The following is a 23877-nucleotide window of genomic DNA, read 5'->3' on the forward strand; positions in this document are numbered from 1 at the left end:
GTACTCGTTATCTTCTTAATGAAATGATCAATATGATACATCAGTCAAGACACATCATGCTGTCAGATACAAAAAATTCAAAATATCTAACATCCTGGGGGATTTTTCAGACGTTATTTCTGTAGGTGAGCCTGACAGTGGACCAGTGATGTCAGTAGGGACCCAGTTTTCCTCCTCTCTCTTTTCCTCCCTTCCTTATGTGAGCTTCATCCCAAGGCCAGCTTCTCCCATGGTGGCAAAATGGATGCAGAGGTTCCAGGAATTGTCTCTTCTTCCAGAAGGAGAGAGAAATACGACATCAGCAGCTCTCTCTGGAGAGGGGGATACCTTCCTTCCCAGAAGCTGCCGGCAAACCTCCCCTCACATCTCACTGACCTGAATAGGGCCACTTGCTACTCTTGAACCAATCTTTTTTGGCTATGGGTCCAACCCTGGAGATACAGTGGTGTCAATCTAGCCTTTCTTCAAAACTTGCTGCTATAATGGGGAAGAGAGAAAGGGGTCTTGAGTAAAGGACCATGATGTCCATGACATCTACCATAAGGGACATTTACTAACTCCATCCACCATGTCTGTGACTCTTCTGCATTTCATTGTCCGCTCATCCTTCTGCCAGAGAGTGACTTGTATGTGATTCCAGGAGTGATGGGCATGCTTCTCTGTTCCCAGGGTCCCTTGCTCCATTGCTGCTTCTCAGCCTGTGAATATATGTGTGTCCTTTTGTTGACCTCCTGTCTCTTGTTTCCTACTTCCTTAACTTTCAGAAGCAGTGGAAGAGGCCTTTTCTTTTTTCTTTCTGACACCCTGTCAAAGGGCTTACTGATCTTGGCTGGTTGTAGCTGTGATGGAAAGGGTCTCTCTCAGCATTTGGAATGGAAGGGCCTAATGTGGCTTTGGGAGAGAGTGCATGGGCTGGAGGAAAGGGCACAGACAGGCATGCATGGGGCAAACTGCATACAGCATGATGACGAGTCACATGGCATGTCCTAAATACTGAATCTTGGTTGTGGTTTTCAGTGAGTCTTTCAATGGGAAATTATTGGGAGCCTGCTTTTGTCAGGACTCTAGAAAATAAACAGAGCCTCATATAGGTAAATCCCAAATCCATAGAAAGTACCCTTGGCAGGTTTCACTGCATGTAGGGGCAAGGGATATGTTGCTCTCTGACTGGAAGGTAAGAAGCAAACCTGCTCATTACTCAGGTAGCAGGTGGTGGCCTGAAAGGTCCTGTACATGTCAGCTTATCCTGGTATGACTATTCATGTACTTTTCTCCCCATCTTTCCTTTCCTGGTGCTGGATCTCAGACTTGGGACTGAAACCTGAGAGGGAATGGATCCTATCTTTCTTTCCACTCAACCTTGTTTCTCTCCAATGGCTGGCTTCAGTTTCTAGCTTGGAAAGTTGCAAGCAGTGGGCCAAAGAGTAGGAAAAAGTGAGAAGAACCAAGTGACTTTCTACTTAAATGAAAACCGTACCACCTGTCGTCTCTTTGGTCCTGTCCCTCACATCGTGAAACATCAAGAAGATATTTTAGCTCTGGCATCAAGTTTCCTGGTGAGAGAAGAGAGAAGGAAAGGAAAACATTATTGGAAAATATACATGTCCGTGGCTCTGTCTTCCCACTTGCTTCAAAAGACATTATTTCCAAGATGAGGCCAAGGTTACCTTTGGTAGCTGACATCATTTGGTGTCCCCCTGAGACATCCCTCAGCTCTCCTGGGGCTCTGGCTGCAGTTGCAGTGGGCAGTTCGGTGTTAGTTCAGACTTTTGTTGCGGTGGCCCTCAAGCATAGCATAGGGTCTTTCCCAGTAGGTGGGAGCTGGCTTGGTCCACTCAAAAGTGCAGCCCAGGATTTAGGGGGGGGGTGTCTAGGGGCAGCTGTCAGCTAGTGGGCTATAGGAATCATGGCTCTCTTCCTTCAGGTAGGCATCCTGGATGCATCCCTGACCTTCCAGGGGATCTGTGCCCTTGCCAGCAGAAGCAGCATCCATAGTGAGTCCTTAGGTATCTTGTGCCTCTTCCGCTGTCTTGTTTTCCACTCTCCCTCACTCCTCCTTCCTGGGATCACCTTCAGAGTAAACTACTTGCACCCAAGTCTTTGTCTCAGACTCAGCATTTGGAGGACCCAAACCAGGGCACTTCCCAACATGGTGGACACTGCATTACCATCTAAAGCATTAGGCATTTGAAGCTTTTGTTTGGGCCAACCCCTAGCCATCATCTGTCCAGGTTAGCAGGGTATTTGGAGGCTGGGTATAGACTCTATTTCTTTCCACTGTCAGTGGCCAGCTTTCATCCCTTGCAGCCTATCCTTGAACCCCTTATGTCCTGAAGCCATCTTAATTCACATACAATTGCCTGGTGCTCTCATAGCTTTATTAGTTTGATTAATAGAAGCCATTGGGAGGCTGTGTGTTTATAGCAGGATGAAAGACATTTATGCAGAGAAAAGAAAGAGCCATCTGTTTGGCAGTGTACCCCATGGGCATGGTGCGGATAAAGGCCAGAAAAGTTTTGGGGACTGGCATGTGATACAGATGTAGAGGTTCTAGTATTTTCTTCCCACTCTTCAATAAGTCATGTGGCCCATCCTCCTGGGGTGCATGACTTTGAAGGATGGGGATAGATGTACCATGGGACCCTGTCAACCTTCAGTCAGATGACTCTACTCTAGATTTAAAAAAACCTAAGCTTGGGGATGCCTGGCTGGCTCCACATTCAGTGGAATGTGCAGCTCTTGATCTTGGGGTTGTGAGTTCAAGCCCCACTCTTGGTGTAGAGGTTGCTTAAAAAATAAAATCTTAGTTTTGCCACTAGAGACTCTTGAATGCCGAGAACAAACTGAGGGCTTATAGGGGTGGGGAGGAGGGGAAGGGGGGTGACAGGCATGGAGGAGGGCACTTGTGGGGATGAGCACTGGGTGTTATGTGGAAACTAATTTGACAATAAACTATTTGTAAAAAAAAATAAAAATAAATATTGCATTATAAAAAAATTTTTTAAGAAGTAAAATCTTAAAAAAATATCCAAGATCAAGGGACTTTACAGGTCGGATCATTCATGCTTTTCAGTTCTCAGATGCAGCGGCTAAGATAAAGTGAATCAGCTTCTCCAGCAGCCTGAAGCTAGTTACAGAGCTGGCAGTAGAATCCCAAGTCAACAAATGCCCAAGGTGGTGAATTTCTATGACCACAAGCCCTGGGGTCTTTGGAATAAACCACTTGCTTTGTTAATAGGGTAATGAAAGAATAGGGAGCTGTTTTGAAAAGAGAAAGCTCTGAAATCAGGCAGCCGGGGACAGATCTTTCAAGCCTTTCAGAGGAATTAGATGGATCTGGGGAGGCAGACATGGGAGGAAGTGTCTCAGGCTGGCTGGACAGCACCATGGCGGCCAAAGCACCGTGTTTGGCTGGGGCTCATGAGGTTTTCAGCGAGAGGCCTTTCCGGTCTCTGAGGATGTTGAGGGGTCCTTGCATCTCAGACTTCAGAGGTGGGAACTGTACTGTTGCACAGGCACACAACAATTGTGAACAAGTTAGGAGTAGAATGGTGCATGTGAGCCACCTGTTTATTTCTTTATTTAGTTTTTTTTTTTAATGTTTATTTACTTTTGAAAGAGAGAGAGACAGAGTGCAAGCAGGGAGAGGCAGAGAGAGGGAGACACAGAATCCGAAGCCGGATGTGCTGACAGCTCAGAGCCTGACATGGGGCTTGAGCTCACAAACCACGAGATCATGACCTGAGCTGAAGTCGGATGCTGAACTGACTGAGCCACCCAGGCGTCCCAAGTCACCTGTTTAAATGCAGCATCTCATACAGTGTGGGTCTGAGGCGGGCCCCAGATTTTGCATTTCTAGCAAGTTCCCAGGCAATGCTGATGTGGCTGGTCCCAGGACCACTTTGAGTAACAAGGCTGTAACGTGAACAGTTTTGTCCAGGAACCTGGAAAACCTGAATTCTGGTGCAGATTTGCCACTACAAATCCCAGGCCTGTCATTTAAACATGAACCCCTAGTCAAAGGACATGACCCCTGAGGGATGATATAGAATCACCCGGGGATCTTTCCTGGGGATTTGCTGAATACTCTCTAGGCCTACTCAGATGGTGGCTTGAGTGAAACACTAAGACACCGTGGCTGTCCAGTGTCCACTGAGTTCCAGGCCAGGCAGACACAGTGAGGAGAAAAACACAAGCACGATGGGTATTCCTGGAGCTGGCATACGGGTTGGGGGTGGGAAGGAGCAATAAAGACAGGTTATGATGCTGTCTGTAATACATGCTCTAAAGGAGGAGTAGCTCCTTTTCTGGGAGCTTGTGGTGGAAGAGGTTCTGGAAGGTCAGGAAAGGCTGCCTGGAAGAAGAGCTTCCCTCTGGAAGCAGTGAGAGGCTCAGAGTCTCACAACCAGACTTGCCTTCTTTTGCCATGGCAGAGTCTGTTTGGGCCAGTTTGGACACTTGGTTCATGCCTTTGGGCTGAGGGCCTTGGGCAGTCCCTTGTCCCCAAGGCCACTCTTTCAGGGACTCATCCATCTTCTTTTGGCCCCAGGGGGAAGTGAGTGGGCTGGATCTGTGTAGGGGTTGGTGACAGGAGGGAAGGCAAGGTGCAGCAGTGGTGCAGACATTGTAGGGGAGTAGATAGCTGGGCCCTCCTTTTTCTCTCCTGTGGGTGGGCAGAGAGACCAGTCATTCTGATGTGGGACATGATTGAACACCACGGCGTGGCCTGAAGCCCCACCAACCTGCCGTGTGCTCCCTGCCTTCCTTTTCACCATCTGAGGTCCTTGCATTCCTGCACCCCTCAGTCCAGCAGGGGCAGGCAGGGACCGGCTCCCTGTGCCTGCGGCCCCCTAGTGTGTGTTGTGCCGGGAGGACTGCCCGCGGGGCATGGGAGAGCAGCTAGGCTCCAGTGCGCCCCACACAGCTTCTTACTCTCTCCAGCCTGAGATCTGTGTTTCCAGCCAGCCCCCAAACAGGTGCCCGTGCTGTAGCTAAGTGACCACTCTGTGTGGGAGAGGAGACTGCCAGAGGACTGGGCATCAGTGGCAGTGCCTGCCTCAGTGGGGCAGGTGGTTGGGGGTTACCCTTCACCTTGGAGTGGAAGGGAGGCCTTTTGGAGTGACCAAAAGCCTTCAGCTTTCAACTTTACTCTTGAAGAGGTGTCGTGCCTCAGTGCTGGAAGGTTCAAATTCAGTGTTAAAGTGGCAACCTGTGAATGCTGTCTGTACGTAGATGGAGCACAGGAGAGGGGAGAAGTTGACTCAGCCCGCTGGGTTCTAAGCGCCCCCCACCCACTGAACAGCATGTACAAGCAGCTAGAGAGGAGACATTTAAACAGAGTGTGTGGCCTCCCCGCAGCAATGAGGTCTCTGGATCTGCCCTTCTCTGTCTTTCTGGAAGCTTTAAGGCAATGGAGAAGAACCAGTGTAAGGCTCATTCAGCCCCTGGCTTCTTCCTCTCCTGGTGGTTTTGGAGAGCTCACAGCTTCTCCGCAGTTTGTATTCCTTTCCAAGGACCAAGAACAGTGCAGAGACACACTCTTCTTTCAGCTGGAAAATCCGTGTGAAAATCCACGTGCAGAAAGCCAGGGCCTCCGTTGCTGCCTCTTTACTCACAGAGGCTGAGAAGCACCAGGCTCATTCTCGAGAGACTCTTGGGGTGGAGGGTGCTGTTGGGGGCGGGCAGATGCACCCCTGCTCACCAAGTCTGCAGAAGGCGGTCTGCTGGCTGCGGGCTTATGCAAACCTGACCTCTGACCCTGAGGTGAAGACCTGGGGCGCAGAGAGTGGAGACAGCTGTGTAAACTGTAGGGTGGGGTATTTATAGCCTTGGTGAGGAGCACTGAGCCAGCCTAGAGAGCCAGAGCCAGTCTCTGTGGTCATCAGCTCTGTCTCTTGTTCTGTTAAGTGAGTTTTCTGTACATTATTTCTTCACCGTTGTGTAAGCATTCGAAGACTGTTTCCCCATCTGCAAATGAGGGGCTATTGCCCTGATCCTCTGGGTGTTTCAGAGTGGTGGCTCTCTCCATCCCAGTTTCAAGGAGAAATGCAGTATTTCAGTTTTGGGGGAGGGGAGAGTTAACATGGCCTCTCAAAGTGAGCCTGCTGACCCCTGGAGGCCAAGTCCTCTGGGCTTCTAGAGCTCTGGGAAAGGTGGAATTGCTTACCTGGGCTTTGGAGTCAGATCTGGGCTTGAGTCCCAGGTAGACCACTTAACCCCATCAGCAACGGCAGTAAGAGAGCAGATATGCCCTGTGAGAGCATGGAGTGGCTTGGTGCATAGGCAAGGGACACACAGGATGGTCATGATGCTGTTGCAGCAGACATGCCCATCTGCTGCCTGTTCTTATGTCTGCGGGAGTCCCCTCCTTAGAGAGCAGATAGCCCCATCTCTCCGAGGGTCCTATGGCCAGTATTTGGGAAGGGTGGAAGTCCTGTGGGACAAGGGGACACACAGGAAAAAGTGAAGGCTGGGATCTGAGGCACCCAAGAAAACCCGTTCTTGGTGTCAGAAAACCTTGGGTTCTCCCAGCCCCTGTTCCAGGGAGGAAGAAGGGCTGGGGGAAGAGGGAGAAAGATGGGGGGAGGGGGTGGTGAGAGCAGGAGAGGGTGAGCACACAGCTCTGTAATGGAAACTTGGCACCCAGCCTCCACTTCTTTCCTTCCTTAGTGCATGTGGCTTGAGTCTCGGGTTGAGAACTTCTTCCCCTTTCAGCAGGCACCCCGTGCTATCTCCACAGCCCACTCCTGTCCCCCCTTCTCAGAGCCTTCAGTCACACATGCTGTCTCTGCTGGTGACATATGACATGTGAGCTATCTGCGTCCCTCCTCACATGCCCCCTGTCCCCCAACTAATTAGGCCAACATGCAACTTCCAGGGCCTGGCAGATGAGGAGCCAAGAATGCAGTGGACAGACGCCAAGTGTTTTTGTTGACATTGCTCAAGTGTAGCTTTGTGGAGCAGCCTCTGCCCTAGCAGAGAAGTCCAAGAGGCCAGAGATGAGTGAAGGGAGAGCAGTGAGAAACCAAGTGTGGGTGCTTGCTTCCCCTCTGCCCTCCCCACAGTCCACCCCTTGTCCCTAAATCCAAGAATATAGCTCTCCATGTGATGGCCGATGGGACTGACTTAGTCTGTAAGAAAAACACACCGAGCACAGCCTCGTGCATTCGCTGGGGTTTTTGGAACCATTTTCTGTTTGTGATGGTTTCATGAGGTATATGCCTCATTATTGTTCCTAATTGTTTCTGAGGAAACAACCTTCCTGGAAGGAGGCTTAGTGAGACTGTTCACCCCTAACCTCTTATAAGGTGTGGGTTGCACTGTTGATCTACCTTGCTGTAGCTGAACACCAGATGTATTTCATCCTCTCCAGGGATCTACCAAGAATGTGGCCATTGGGTCACCAGGCCTGGGTTCAGATTCCCATTCTATTCCTCTTAGCTTGTGACCTTGGACAAGTCTTTCAACCTCTTTGTGCTTTGGCTTCCTTATTTGCAAATGGAGCTAATAGTTCAAAATAAAACTTGTTAAGATAAAACATGGATGGAGGCGCCTGAGTGGCACAGTCGGTTGGGCGTTCGACTTCAGCTCAGGTCGTAATCTCATAGCTTGTGGGTTCGACCCCCGTGTCAGGCTCTGTGCTGACAGCTCAGAGCCTGGAGCCTACTTTAGATTCTGTGTCTCCCTCTCTCTCCGACCCTCCCCTGCTCATGTTGTCTCTTTCTGTCTCTCAGAAATAAAACATTAAAATTTTTTTTAAAAAGATGAAACATGGATGGAATAGAAAGTTCTCCGTGCTTAATAGACTCTCAGTAAGTGGAAGCCATAATATCTATTAAATGGTAGTTGATGTGGCTGGCTAGGGATTGGCTCTGATTTTAAGAAAATCTCTTCTACCCTGATATATTTACTCCCAAGGTAAGTCGACCCCAGCGTCAACTGCCCCTTCCTACCTCACCAGGATTTTGTGAGGAAAAATGGAATGGGGGTATAATATTGTCACACTTGGTTCTCCGTGGGAAGTAAGTGAATGCAGAGCTTTCTTTGTCTCTCTGACTTTCTGACTCTGGTCTCTGCATTAGTCGATCAGTGGTTAGTGGTCAAATATATTTTTGTTGAGATAAAAATTTGTAGGTTTTGGAATCCAGAGGTGCTGCCTTAATAGTCTCTAATGCCTGAAGATATTGAATCATTATGTAAAAAAAATCCTCTAATTTTCTGCTACAATAGCTGGCTTTATTTTTACATCTCTTAATTGGTATCAGCTTTTCTTTCAGAATTACAGAACCATGGAAACTTGGCCTAAGAAAGAGCTTTGGAAGTCATTGGAAGGGACAATTGCTTCTTTGCAAATCTTTGGAGTTTTCCTAAACATTAGGATTGTAGTACCACAAAGTACTTTTCTTTGACCCAGATTATGAGAACAGCAGAATGGCCAATCTGTTGATCCCTAGCACCACTCTATCTTTGGATCTCATGCAGGATGGAAGAGGCCACTGGTGCCCTGCCCATATCTCTTTGTTTTTAACTCTTCAGTGCACAAAGGCACTGCTTTACTTTTAGCACCTCCATCTCATTGTCTAAGGTCTTTCTGTGGACACTGGAGCCCACCTTGGACACCCATGTGACAGGTTAGAAGTACCAGGGAATTCATGTCCCCTGGAAACAGCCTTCTACCAATGGCAGATCAGGAATGGGTGGATACATACCTAAATTTCCTTACCCCTCCAGTGTCTGAGATACCTGTCTACCCTGACCCCTAGAGCTTTCCAGGGGTCTAGTTTACTCATTTTGGCAATTGGCTTGAAGTGTACCCTTCATTGGCTGGCTCTTCTTCCCCATCCCGTGTCCCTCTTACCTGCCAGATGCTACCTGGGATGATCCCTACTCCCCAAAGAAAACATGAGGGTTCAAATCCTTGTCTCATGGGTTGCTTCTGTGGAAACCCTGCCTGAGACAAACAGGATGTCTTTCTCCACCCCTTTTAGATCATTTGTGACAATATGGTGCTGTGTTCACATTTCAGGGATGCTTGTTGGATTTTCAGACCACTGAGCTTATTGTTTCTTTATGAGTTTTTGAAAAATTTTTTCTCTGTTTCTTACCATTCTTAATACTAAGAACTAACTGTTGAGGTTAACCAGACTACACGAATGTCTTGTTTTCTCTTTGAATTATTTTTGGTATTGCTCTCTCAGTTTTGACTAAACTAATATAGGTGGCTGCCATGTAGGCTTTTTGCATTTCAGAATCTAAACTTATTGTTTATTGTAGTTTGGCTCCACATTGTACTTTTTTTTTTTGTGAGTACGCCTTGTTCTGGCTAATATGTATACATAAGTCATAATGAGATATCTTGATAATTTTAAATTTGGGAACAAATCTTTCATTTGAGGAAGATCTCAAGCATGAGCTGTTGGTATTACATGTATCTTGTGGCTTAAGTGAGATGCCTACAAGCACTGTGATTTCCAGAAACTTCCATGAGTCTTACTTTGTCTAGCCTTGAAGTGGTAATGGTTATTTCAACACCTACTTACTGAGCACCTCCTCAGAACCAGGAGTGATTGGGTTTTAGAGAGACCACAGTGGACAAAGTGGACAACGTTCTGGCTCCCTCTTTTCTTTCCTAAGTGATGCTGTGAGGTTCAAATTCAATAATGAAGGTGAAATCATTTGGGAAACTAAAATCACCATGGGAATAGTTGAATGGGTATGATGACCTTTAGCTCTTCATTGATCATTTCACAACACCATACTGATGTGGCTGGGTGGGATGCACCCTGTGGCCTTTTGTGAAGACCACTTGACTTATGAAGTAGGCCTTTATCTTGTACTTCGGCCCAGCTTCTGACCACAACAACCCTGAACACTCAAAAGGTGGCAATTGCCTCATGCCACATCTTTCTTTAGTGCTAAGCCACCAGAAAGACCATCTTTGCTTGCTCTTTCCATCTCCCAGTGACTCTCTGATGTCCATCTCTGTTGTGTCTTTGCCTTTGTCTTACTTGGTTTGTCCATAGTGATCAAGGCCATAGGCTACTCTTAAAATTCCCTTTCTGCTGACCTTGCTTTACACCATTCTCTTTCCTCTTTCCCTTCCTTTCATGATCCGTTGCTGAGTTCTTTTACTTTCCTTGCACTCTGAAGCAACATTGAGTTCCCCACAACTTCTTCTTCTCTTCTCGTCTCGTCTCGTCTCTGTCTCCATCTCCGTCTCCTTCTCCTCTCTTCTCCTTCTCCTCTCTTCTTCTCCTTCTCCTTCCCCTCCCCTCCTCTCCCCTCCCCTCCCCTCTCGACTCTTCTCTTCCCTGCTGCTGTTTCCAGAAGACCCCAGGCATCATGTCTCATACTCTTCCTTATTTGCTTATGACTCTCCAAATGCTGTCTGAAGCCTAGCTCTCTACCCTGAGTTGTCCCCACCCATACACATATAGGCAGCTTACCTCCATTCCCATGCTTCACAGACACTTTGAGCTCAACAAGTCCTTAACAGAATGTGCTCCATTCCCCCCTCTGATGTGCCCTTCATCGTCTGTCCTTTCTCCTGGCATGTTGTTCCCTATAGTCATCTCAGCTGGAGGCCTCAGCACTCTTAGCCTGCTTATCCCATCATGCATTCAGTGGTTCACTGTTTTCACATCTGTGCTTTCATCTCTGCATTCACTGGCCTAGACTCTGAGGACATTGACGTGGTGTCCTAGCTTGGGCAACCCTCCAGAAGCAGATCCTGAGCAAGTGTTCAGTTGCAGGAGCTTTATTTGAGAGGTGGCTCAAGGAAATACTGGTAGGGGAGTAGATGCTGGTGGGCAACTCTTTTCAAATCCATGTTTGTTGAAGTCATGTTGGTCATGTTGAAATTGGCCATGTTGAGAATATTTACACTACAGAAATTAGCCAGTGGCTACAAACCAAGACGTTTTTACCCCCAGAGAGTTGGTTGTTAAACATTATCATCGTGTTACTGGGAGTGAGGAATTAAGGCAGGGAAAGACAGCAGTTAATAAATTGTGCTTTATCAGCAGAGTTACACTATAGACAACTGGAGGATATTCTCTGTGGAGAAAGAATACATACATAGTCATCCCATTGGAGTGGTGAGGTAGTTAGTTATACACTCCCTACTGGTTAGAGGCTGAGGGCTGCCTCTCTTGGGCTCAACAGGAGCCAGCTCCTAGAGGAAGCCCTAAGGCAGTTAGAAGCAGCATGGATGAAGTACAATAAGGCCCACGGTGAGGGGTATAGGCTCATCAGTGAGCAAATGATGGCTGATCCAGACAGTGGACATGCAGCATTGGTAAAGGCTAAAACCCAGCTGTTAGTTATGTGTGGCAACCTTTTTTTTCTCCCCAGACCTCGACTTCATGGACCTCCTAGGGGAAGACAGACAATGGACAGTGGGGAGGAAGTTAATGCAGGTGAACGACACTCTGACTTCAGAAGATGCAGGACTCCGGAGCAGCAAGAACTGCACTGAGCCAGGTAATAGTGACAGCCGTGCTGTGGGCAGTGGCTGCCATTTTCTCTGGAAGAGCTGGATGCTATGCTTTTCCCCTTTGACTTTGAATCCAGACATTCTTAGGGACATTTAGGGCAGGCATCTAAGAAACTAAAAGGTGAGATCCCTAGGACCATTCAGGTGTGATTCTACCTCTGTATTCTTTTTCTAGGGCATGAGTTTGAAAAGGTAAGTCAAAGTCAGTGATCTTCTTGATACTGTGTTGATGTCAAATGTGGACACTTGTGCTCTCAAGTGGGAAACTGAGTCTGGAATAGGACAAGTGAGGATGTTCTGTGAGCATCTTTGCTTTGATCCTTGGAATTCTCTCTTGCTGGTTTTTAAGCAGGAGCCTTCTTTCTGTCACAGTAAAGACACAGGAGTTGAACCAGATCCTTACCTGTTTTGCTGGTATTCTTGGAAGAAGTGAATATTCATTTATCAGCTGTCATATTTGATACCTGTGTGTCTTTCCTTAGAAAGATATGGAACATTCTGTCTCCAGTGTTACTGAATGTAAAAGAAAAACAAACACAAAGGGAGCAAGAGGGACTTGGTATTGTCAGAACGCAGCTTACCAAATCTCAGGAAATGGCAAGCACCCTCTAGGTGGTTGAGGTCAGGCGTCAGCAAACTTGTCTGACAAATGGCCAGACAGTAAATATTTCAGCCTTTGCAGATCATATACCATGTCTACTGTTTTTGCCTTTTAAAACACCCTTTTATAATCCTTTACACATTTAAAAACCATTCTTAGCTCACAGACTATACAAAATAGGTATGGGGATGTGTTAGGTCTGTGGCTGTACTTTGCCAACACTGACTTGGACTTCTCGGCTCTCTGGGACCTCTCTTTTTTGCTTGATGGGAACATGGGCCCCATGTGTGCCCCTTCTGAGGATTCAGGAACTCAGCCAAATATTGGTCCCACACCCAAAGGTCTCCTCTTTAGTATCACAATGGAAAGATATAAACAATCTTCATTGTAGCCAAAAGAACCTTAGACCTTTGAGAACAGAAGCTGTTCTGTGAAGTTTGTGTCTGCTCTTTTTTGGGAAGGTGGGTCAAGGTGTCCTTTACTACCATACTGAGAATTTTAACAGTCATTTCCCAAACAGAGCTAGAAGGAATTAAAAATAGATTACCAGCCATCCCCTCTACCCCCCCCCAAGAAAAATAACCCCACAACAGCCCACAACACTACATAATCTCTATTCCTCAAGCTGGAGAATTCAAGGGTTACCATGACTATTATTAAATGCTCTGAAGGAACACTCTTGAAGGTTAGTGAAACACATGGCAGCTACGTGAGCTAGAAGTGAAAATGGGCGTGACAGGTTCAAGTGCCACACCGAGAAGACAGAGCCATTTGTAGAGAGATGTGCCAAAAACTCTGGTTGCTGATCTGGTCTTGTAGCCAAGTGTTTTTCAACATCTTTCTGTAACTAAGAAGCTGATGGTGAGTGGGATGTCAGAAGACAGGAAATACAGCATTAGGGAGGCCTAATTGTTGTCACTTTTGGTCTACCTTCAGTATGGGAAAGAATGGAGTCACACAGTACAGTGACTGGTTCCAAGTTGGGTTCAGCCATCATGCACAGGGCCAGTGGGGATGGACGGCTTCTGTTCCCTCTTGACGGATGTGTGTGGGGGAAGGTGGTGCTGTCTCTGTGAGTGGCAGAGTATGCTCTTTCTCAGAGCATCTTTCTCAGAGTGGCAGGTGTAGAAGAATAAAGCACATTAAAAGCCATTACAAGAGAGGAAATGACTCAGCTCCCAGGTAGAAAAGATGTCCAGTTTTTGAAAAGAGCACAGGTCCAGCACCTTATGGAAGAGCACAAGTCCCTGCTGTTGGCAGGGAGGGCATGGGGGAGAAAGGAGGAACGGCTTCTAGAGAGAGTAGGAGGACTGAACAAGAGCTCATGGTGCTGCTTAGAGCTACAAATATTTTCACTACAAAATGTCTCTAACTGTGCTGTCCAATATGGACACTCAGTGGTGATTTAAATTCAAATTAAATACATTAAAAAGTTCAAATTCTCAACTGCACTAGATACATGTCAAATACTCCGTAGTTGAGTGTGGCTTGTGGCTACCATATTGGAGAACATAGATCATATCATATTTCCATCACCACAGAAAGTTTATTGGACAGGCACATCTCGAATTTCCGTTTGTTTTTGAACATATCTTGCATAATTGAACATATCTGAGCTTAATTGGAAGCACCTCAAGGAGATAAAGTGGAAATGTACATTTGAGAGCCCCATCTCTTCCTAGGGTTTGGAGTCCTACTCAATCTGGATTTGAATCCCAGCTTAGGAGCTCTGGGTTTTGGGGAAAAAATAGACTTCTAAGCCTGTGTATGCTTCTCTGAGAAATTGAGATAATCATTGACCTTTCATGACTGCTGTGAGAATTGGTAATAAAGTAATATAGTATGAATAGCTTAGTGCCCTGTTTGTGGTGGTAGTTCTATAGTAGGAGCTCGCTTGTGAATTTCTCACTGTCTGCTGGGGGCAGCCATCCCTCCATTACAAGTGGGTCATGGAACTACCTTATCCAGCCCCTCCTCACAGGAATGGGAACATAAGTCCCATCTGGTTCTGTCAACAGGCTACTCACTCAGGTGGCCCAGGTCCAAGCAGTCAGCCAGCAGGGCTGAGAGGTTCAAGCACCATCTTCTAATACAGACAAGCTTGAAAAGATCTCACCATTCTAATGAGCACAGCACCTCTGAGGAATGCTCTATTTCTACAAGAACATGGCCAAACCATGACCACAGACACACATTTCCCCTGATAGCCTTGGTGCTCTTTCCAGAATGCTGTTGGAGGTCTGCTTCTCAGTCTTGATGGAACAGGTATTTTGTGCAAAAATGTTGAGAGCTAAAGCACTCATAAGGTCCTGGTTTGGAAAAGTAGTTTTGATCTTCCCTGTCACTAACTTACCATGGAGGGGAGGACTGGGCTAGAGTGAGCCAAGGTCCAGTTGCTCTTATTTCCTTAAGAGGTCAGACCAGTCCTGTATGCAGAGAATATTGGCTTGTACTGGTTGAGTGCTTAGTGTCTGCTCTCAGAAGTCTTAAAAAGTTTTTTTTTAATGTTTATTTATTTTTGAGAGAGAGAGCATGAGCAGGGAAGGGACAGAGAGAGGGAGACACAGAATCTGAAGTAGATTCCAGGCCCTGAGCTGTAAGCACAGAGCCCAACATGGGGCTTGAACTCATGAACCATGAGATCATGACCTGAGCCAAAGTCAGCCACTTAACCTATTAAGCCACCCAGGTGCCCGTCTCAAAAGTCTTAAATGTAGGGCTAGGGAGTGAGCCCTGTGTTTCTGGACTAGCTTCCCTTCCTCTTTTCATCATCTGCTGCTGAAGTCAGCAGAATGAGAATGTACTTCCAAAGATGATGCATCGGGGTTCCCTCTGTGTTCCAAAGGGCAATTATTTACTTGGGGACCTGAGTGTTTGGGATGCCAGCGTTTGCCATGGCCAAGTGAGTAATGGTGCCAGGGTCACAGGCCGGAGTTAATTTGGCTTTTGTCATGAAGTACATCTAGTGGTACTTGTGATGTCACTGGGATTCTCAGACTGAACCCCTGGCTTTAGGTGTCATTAGAGTAAGCAGGTTCAGAGTTTGGAGATGGAATGACTTTTATCCTGATTCATTCTCTGTTCAGGATATGGGGCTGGTTTGCTTTCTCAGATACCAGTTTCCTCATCTATGAAATAGTTCTGCAACTAGTTTATCCTTTCTACCCCTTCCATTGTACAAATCCAGTAGTTGCATGCAATTTCAAAAAGAGAGATTCATGAAACTTCCACCCCAAGATACCTGCTCCATTGCCCTGAACACCTTCTTTGCTTTTGCAAAATTACATGTCATATCTCATCCCCTCCTTTGACCCTCATTCCCCTCTACCCCTCTCCTGCCCCTTCTCCCTCTCCCTTCCTCTGAAAACCCCATGCCCAGAACACCACCCAGGGGAACACAAGGATGCGGGGTGCCTGTTACAGTGTCAGCACTCTCTTTGGTCGGTGTGGCAACACGATGATGGCATGCTCTTCTTATGACAGCTGCCACTTTAAAGACATGTTTTTTTTGCAGTATTTTGGAATTTATTTTTAAATGGCATTCTTCCCTCCCCGCTCCCAGACATAGTTTTGGTGGAAATTGGTAATTTTCTTTTTACCTCCAGAACTGGATGAAAAAGACTAAGCTCTGGGCTCCAATTTTTCTGCAATTATCCAGTCCTCTGTGAATTTTTAAAGTTGTTTTCTTAGCCTGACACTGCCGATTTCATCTAGAGCCTGGAAACATATTGTTTTTTGGCCAGTAACACTTGAAACTGTTTACTCAGATGACCTATTAAGTGAAATTTAACTTTGAATAAATTTTATCCATGGAAAATTAAGTTAGCTAAATGTAATACTGAATGTGGTGGACAACTGTGGCAGAAATGAACTCTTTGTCATATTTATTTGTACACTTTGCAGAATTTTATTTATATACTTTGCAGTCTGTTTCCAGAAGAATCTATCATCTTTTGGTTTTTAGTTCTTTGATGATTTAAGGAAATAAGCTTTTCCTCAGAGTGCCTCCTTCAAATAAACTTTGGAAGAAAAAACCTATTTAAAATGATACCCTTTGGCATGGGTTTCACTCTGAGATCACTGGATGTTCTTTTGATAAAGGGCTCATCTCCCTCTCTGTGTCTGGCTTAGTTGAGTCTAAGGTCCCTGAAGATGAGAAAGACACCCCAGGCTTGTGCTGTAGGCATCTATGGGGCATGCCAGGAGTGTTTACTGGATCAGGTGTCTACTGGAATGGCCAGAAACCACATAATCTGAGAGTCAAATGTGAATCATAATAGAAGAGGGAAGCCAGAGGTCCATATAAGAGAAGCAATATGGGAATACGAGGGGTGAGTATGGCCCCAGATTGGCAGGCAACACAGACTGGTTCAGAGTGCAGGTCATGGACAAAATTAAGTGTTGGGGTGTACTACTGTTTTCTTTTAAAAAAATTTTTAATGTTTATTTACTTTTGAGATATATAGACACAGTGAGAGCAGGGTGGGGAAACAGGCTCCAGGCTAAGAGTTGTGAGCACAGAGCCCGGCACAGGGTTGAACCCCTGAGCTGTGAGATCATGACCTGAGCCAAAGTCAAACGCTTAACTGACTGAGCCACCCAGGTGTCCTGGGGTCCTACTGTTTTTTTGACTTTAAACTATAACATCAAGGCAGTTGGTCTAAGGAGGTGGGAGGGGGATGGGTGAAATAGGTGATGGGGATTAAGGAGTGCAGTTGTCATGATGGACACCGGGTGATGTACAGAAGTGTTGAATCACTATATTGTACACCTGAAACTAGTATTACACTGTATGTTCACTAACTGGAATTTAAATAAAAACTTTTTTTTTTTTTAAAGAAAAAGGCCAGTTAGTCTGAAACCACAGGGCTGGGTATGACTAATCTACAGAGCATGAAAAGGCCAAATCTCTTATGTTTTACATGAAGAAAAAAAGATCCAGAGGGGGTGAACGACTTGAATAAGGTCACAGCACTTGTCAGAAACAGAGTAGAGCCCCCTCCCCCCAACAGTCATACATAAACACTCCAAATGTATTGATAATTAGGTAGGAAGCCTGACATTTGCATAATTTAGAGTAGCACTGTCCTGTGGAAGTAGAGTGCAAGCTACAGATGGAGTTTTAAATTTTCTAATGGCTATGTCAAAAAGGTAAAAACAAAGCAGTACTTTAGTATAATGTTTTATTTAACCAAATATGTCCACAATATTAAAAATGACAAACTTCAGTTGCCCCAGTGTTTTATCCCTGGGTTTGAACCCAGGAAAGAACTAAGGTGGTTTTTTTTTAAGTCTTAAAATCTATACTTTATTATACTCACTTACTTAAATTTCACCAGTGTCTCTCTACAGTTATAATTTTCATAATGATTCAAATAGCTGTTGACATTCTTAAGTGCAACAAGTTAGAAACTTCTTGTGATCTGCTCTTTAATTTGTATCAGATTCTTTACTGAATTAGTTAGGGTAATAGTAGCTGCTATAACAAGCAAGTCCAGCTTTGGGAGTTTAACACAAAAGAAGTTTCTTTCTTTCTTGTGGAAGTTCTGGTCTTTGGGTGGCCTTGTTGCAAGAGGTGGTCCATGACTCTGAAGCCTTATATTTTGAGGCTTTCCCATCCTCATACTTGGTTTCCAAGGTCATTGTGCTTCTCTGCTTTAAGAGGCAAAGCCGTGGATGATTGTGCATAGGTGAGTGTGAAGGGCTAGATCCTCACTCCTGCTCACATTCCATTGGTCAGGGCTCAGTCATATGACAACTTCTCACTTCAAGGGAGGCTGGGATTTGTATATTAGCAGAATGCCCTGGAAGAAGAGACAGCAGATCTGGTGAACAGCTAGCTAGTCTCTGCTACATTATTTCCCCTGCAAACTTGTTTCTTTTTTTAAAAACAAGCTTTTCAGTTTTTCTTTATGCTTATCTGATTACAAGAGCAATATTCTCCCTCTATACAAAATAGTAACCCAGACTGAAATCTTCTAAAGTGGACTTAGCTCTTGGTTTAACTCATAATTCTCACTTTGTCAAGGTGACACAATTTGACTCTCTTTTCACCTTAGAAGGGTTACAAGTGAAGTAGGAATGGTCCCAGTTGTGCCTAATTGCAAATCGCATCTCTTCTTTGTAAATATAAGAACCCTAGGAAAAATAATTAACGTTTGATACATAAATCATTGGCAGTAATGTAAGAGTTTCAGTTCCAGAGTAAGTCCTAAATCTCACTTCCATCAAGTTCAGCCTGTGTGATGCCAGGTGAGTTTCTTAAACTCACTGAGTCTCATTTCCATCATTTGCAAAATGCAGATCAAGATGCCCACTTTACAGACTTGTAATCATGCAGTGAAATGAGCTATGTGAACAGCTGGAACACCAGTCATAGTATGTGCTCATTAAATTGTGGCCATGTTGTCTTTGTTACCAGAAATATAATGGAAGGCAGAGTGATGGCAGTCATTTATAAGGACTATGCCACTCTGAGGCACATTAGGACATGGTGGATTATGAGGATTGTTTTAAGGATGGATAGGTTACAGAGTGTAGTTCAGCCACAATGCAGCATTCTTACATCTGTGTGAACGAGACATGTCCAGAGATTAACTAGGAGGCTCTGACTAATGCTGTGTTATGGCCTCAGAGGACACTGTATAGATACATAGGATAGAATAAGAAATACAGGATTTTCTACTTCACACTAATGAAGGGTTTAGAAGTCTTCACCTCTGGGAGGAAAGGGCCAGACACTATTCGTTTCTTCTAGCTACATCATCCCTTTAGGACTTATTTCTTGAGACATTCTTAAAAGCCCTGTTCTTTAAAAGCAGCCCAGGCTGACTAATCCAGTCAGTGGTACCTAGAATCTTCCTAAAACACAGGTGAAGGATGATAAGCTCTGCTCTTAGATGCTTTTCTGGGCCTGCCTATTTGTGTGAGACTTTAGACCTTCAAAGTGTTTTTATATTCACTAGCTTATTGAAACATTTTGGATCTTGGAACAAAAAATATCTGAAGGTGGGGAAGGACTGTATTGTTGATAGATAAATTAGACTAATATTAAGGCAGTTGAGTTAAAGAATTGAGAATTAATATTCATAAATGTGGAAAGAAGCTTAGGGATTCTTTTTTTTTTGAATAGTTTATTGTCAAATTGGTTTCCATATAACAGCCAGTGCTCATCCCCACAAGTGCCCTCCTCCATGCCCATCTCCCCCCTCCCCCCCCACATCCATCAGTCCTCAGTTTGTTTCTCAGCATTCAAGAGTCTCTCATGGTTTGCCTCTCTCCCTCTCCCCCACCATTTCCCCCCTTCTTCTACCCCATGGTCCTCAGTTAAGTTCCTCCTAATCCTCCTATACGTGCAAACATGTGATATTTGTCCTTCTCTGCCTGACTTATTTCGCTCAGCATAACACCTTCAAGATCCATCCATGTTGCTGCACATGACCAGATTTCATTCTTTCTCATTGCCATGTAGTATTCCAGCATATAGATAAACCACATCTTCTTGATCCATTCGTCCGTTGATGGACACTTAGGCTCTTTCCATGTTTTGGCTATTGTTGAGAGTGCTGCTATGAACATTGGGGTCCATGTACTCCTATGCATCAGCATTTTTGTATCCCTTGGGTAAATTCATAGCAGTGCTATTGCTGGGTCATAGGGGAATTCTATTGTTAGTTTCCTGAGGAACCTCCACACTGTTTTCCAGAGGGGCTGTACCAGCTTACATTCCCACCAACAGTGTAGGAGGGTGCCCGTTTCTCCACATCCTTGCCAGCATCTAGAGATCTCTGATTTGCTCATTTTAGCCACTCTGACTGGCGTGAGGTGGTATCTCAGTGTGGTTTTGATTTGTATTTCCCTGATGAGGAGGGATGCTGAGCATCGTTTCATGTGTCTGTTGGCCATCTGGATGTCCTCTTTGGAGAAGTGTCTGTTCTTCTCTTTTGCCCATTTCTTCACTGGGTTGTTTGTTTTTCAGGTGTGGAGTTTGGTGAGTTCCTTATAGATAGAAGCTTAGAAATTCTTGATTCCAAACCTTTTCCCTCAAGCCATGGCCCTTGACCAAATGTGGCCCGTCAACTGTTTTTGTAAATAAAGTTTTATTAGAACACAAACATATACATCCATTTATGTGTTGTCTGTGGCTGCCTTTGCTAAATGAAAGCATAGCTGAGTAGTTGCAACACAGACCATAGGTCCTGCAAAGCCTAAATTATTTACTCTGTGGTCCTTTTTAGGGATGTTTGCTGCCACACCCTGCTCTGGGCCCTGGGACTGGCACCTGATATGGCCTGGAGGGGAGGTTAAGACAAGAATAATATCCCCCCCACCCTTCCCCCAGATGGTACCTGTGCCATATTAAAACTAGTGTCATATTCATTATGACATATAAAACATGCCATATAAAAATTTAAAAAATTAATATTTAATATGACACCCTGGGCTTCAGGGGTCTGTGAGTTTTACTTTACTGATTTCTTTCCCACACATAGACACACAATCAGGAAACTCCAACATTGTCTGTCTGTAGTGTAGAGATCTGTTTAAAGTAGAAGAGGTAATGTTCACTCCCATAAAGATGCTTGAAAAGCACTGGTGTGGACTAATGCAATCTTCCTCACACCTGGTATTGCTTCCTTTTTGGGTCAGAGGGTGAAGATCCATGAAGGGCTGGCTGCTGGTGAGCGTGGTATCCCCAGGGCTTATCTTGCTGGTACCTCCAGAGCACTGAGCAGTGGGCTCACCTGTGTGCAGAGGCCATGGGCATTGGAATGGGGTGGCCAGGAACACCTGCCTTGGGATAAGCTCAAGGGTTAGTCACCTCCTGGCCCCAGTGCACCTCTTGGCTGCACCCAGGTGGCCCCTTGACAGTGACAGTGGCAGCTGCTTCTTCCTTGAGGCCAGAGTGTGAATGTGGCCCTGGCCCCATCTCTATCCCTATGGGAGTTCATTCTTGCCTGCCCCCATTCTTTGGTGGTGCTGCAGCACACCCCAGGCGATCTGGGGACTTTTTTTTTTTTTTGGAATTACACATTCCATAATGATCTTGCTACACAAATGAAGCCAGGACTGAGGTCTAGGGGCATGAAGGAGGTTATGAAGGGTGGCATGTCCAGGGTCCACCTCTGGTTGGCAGTAGAGTCAGGACTAATCCTCACACTTTCCGACTTTTCCTGCCTCTGGCTATAGGGCTGGGCCGTGTCCCCTCACCTCATTTATGTGTGGAGTCGGCTGGAAATCACACCTGCAAATCGAGGTCAGCAGGAGGATACTACCCTGTTCTCAGACAGGTGCTTTCAGATAACTTAGTCATTCTCAAACTGAGGCAGGCCAGCAGCAGCCCTGGGAGCTTGTTGGAAATGTTCATTCCGAGGCCCCACCTGAGACCTGCTGGACCAGAGCCTCTGGGAAGTGGGTTTTCACAAGCACTCCTGGGGCTTGTTCGGTGCACTTGAGTGTAAAGAGCCGTGGATTAGCACACTGGAGTCCCCTGGGGAGATTTTCAGCCCAGGCCCCATTCCACCAAGATGACTTGAGTTTCTGGGACTGGAAACCAGGCTTCAGTGGTTTGAAAGCTCCCCAGTGATGCCAGGGTGTGGTCAGGGCTGAGACCACCGCCTGAGGCCACCTGCCTCCATGCACTGGCCAGCTCTGGAAAGTTAGAGCTGGCTGAGCCCAGCCATCAACCAACCAGCCAACCAGAGGAAGGGTGTCAGCTAAATTTAAGACACCAAACCTATCTTCCTCGTTCATTCTGCATTTCTTGTGAGCCATGCAAACAGTCATTCATTTTTAGAATCCATCTTGGGGGGCGGGTACCTGCGTTTTCTTTCTAAGACTTCTTCCCCTGAGAAACACCAGGATGGAGTTTCACCTAGCTGTATTTTATTTTATTTTATTTTTTAAAATGTTTTATTTTATTGAGAGAGAGATAGAGACAGCGTGAACAGAGGAAGGTCAGAGAGAGAGAGGGAGATACAGAATCTGAAACAGGCTCCAGGCTCTGAGCTAGCTGTCAGCACAGAGCCCGACACGGGGCTCGAACCCACAAACAGAAAGATCATGACCTAAGCAGAAGTCAGAAGCTTAACAGACTGAGCCACCCAGGCGCCCCCACCTAGCTGTATTTTAAATTACGATTTTAAAAAACATTTTTAAATGTTTATTTTTGAGAGAGAGAGAGAGAGAGAGAGAGAGAGAGAAAATGAAGCAGGCTCCAGGCTCTGAGCTGTCAGCACAGAGCCCAGTGTGGGGCTTGAACTCACAAACTGCAAGATCATGACCTTAGCTGAAGTCAGATGCTTAACTGACTGAGCCACCCAGGTGCCCCTTACCTAGCTGTATTAAAAACGTGTGTCTGTGAGGGTCATTGAGAGTGTTCCTGCGTCACCTTCCAGGAGATCTCTTCTTGCATTTTAGACCTTGGCTGGTTGCTGAGCACTCATCTTTTCCACTTGCTCCCTCCTTCTTTGACCCCTGGGGTATCTGAGCACAGGGCTGACCCTGGACTGACTGTGGTCCTGGAGGCAAGGCCACGGGGCACTGACTGACTCTCAGTAGGCACTCTGACCCTGACCTGACTGGGACACGCTCAGGCCTGAGGTAGACTCAGGGAGCTTTAGGGTAGGATGAGGCCCAGTCAGGGCCTCTCTCCCCAGAGGCTCACGGCAGCTACTCTGGGCCTCAGACTTTTTGAAACAAGCTCTGTGGAGTAGTCAGGGCAGTGTGACTGAGAGCTACGGGGAAAGCATGTCTGAGTTAGTGCACTGAGTGTGCCTTCCCCAGACCGCGTACTTGAGCATCAGGCACCCAGCCTCTTGCTTCATCTCATCTGGGCGCTCCCCATGGCTTGTGGGCTGATGGCCACCTCCAATCTGCATCTACTGGGCTAGGCCCTATCTATGCCCATGATAAGGTTCACATTCCACCTTGGATAGTAAGGTTAAATAAGTACATGTCTGGATTTTCATATTGGCTCTTCTGAGGTTCCTGATATAGTTTAAGCCATTAGCTTGGCTGAAATTTCTATAATAGAAACAATAAAATCCCTAAATTAAAGATTAGCAGCCTTTTTTAGAAGCAGACTCTGAACAAAATAGACCTGATCCCAGCCCAGTGGCTTGCCCATCCTGCTAAGGCTTTGTGCACAGAGCCCAGCCTGGCCCCCTAGTCTGAACCTGCAGTGGAGCCTCAGGGCTCACCCAGTGTCCATGCTGTTGGGGTCTGGGGTACTTGGCTGAGAAAGAGAGGAGAATAGGATGCAGAGAACTGGGGACAGGCCACTCTAGAAGGAGCACAGGACTGGGGTCCAGATAGCCAGGCTGGACTCACTTAAGCGTCTGTAACCTCAGTCACTAAATAGGCGCTCAGAGTTCCCGGCCTGCCTCAGGGTTATTGAGAGAATCAAGAGATAAGGGGTACCTATATTTTGTAAGTATTTCTGGGCAGTGGTAGGGATGTGGACCAGGGTTCCACAGACCTGGAGAAGAGTCCTGATTTGACATCCAAGGACTGTGGGACCATGGGACCAGTCATTTAAATTCTCAAAGCCTGGTTTCTTCCCCTGAGAAGTGGAATAATTCATGTTACAACCCAAAGGGTTGCCATGAAGAATCAATGGAATAAAGATTCTAGAGTAGCACACAGCAGATGTTCAATGTGTGGATGGATGCTCATATTTGGAGCACCTACTGTGTGCTAAGGGGTTTCACAAGCAGGGCCTCAATTAGTTATGCCCAGAATATTGTGGTTATTGATTAGGCCATTGATCAGGGTGTGGAGA

At 46.0% G+C, this 23877-nt stretch overlaps 1 protein-coding gene across 1 annotated transcript in view; it reads left to right on the forward strand.

Moving 5' to 3' along the window:
- SLC24A3 (solute carrier family 24 member 3) overlaps nt 1–23877 on the forward strand; it is a 504574-nt gene that overhangs the window by 50434 nt on the left and 430263 nt on the right. The window contains exon 2 of the mRNA XM_039220101.1: nt 11353–11481. Within this exon, the coding sequence (XP_039076032.1) occupies nt 11353–11481 (129 nt within the window). The remainder of the gene's footprint in view (nt 1–11352; nt 11482–23877) is intronic.

Source organism: Hyaena hyaena, unplaced genomic scaffold (assembly GCF_003009895.1).
Source record: "Hyaena hyaena isolate Hyena2069 unplaced genomic scaffold, ASM300989v1 scaffold_859, whole genome shotgun sequence".
Lineage (NCBI taxonomy): Eukaryota > Metazoa > Chordata > Mammalia > Carnivora > Hyaenidae > Hyaena > Hyaena hyaena.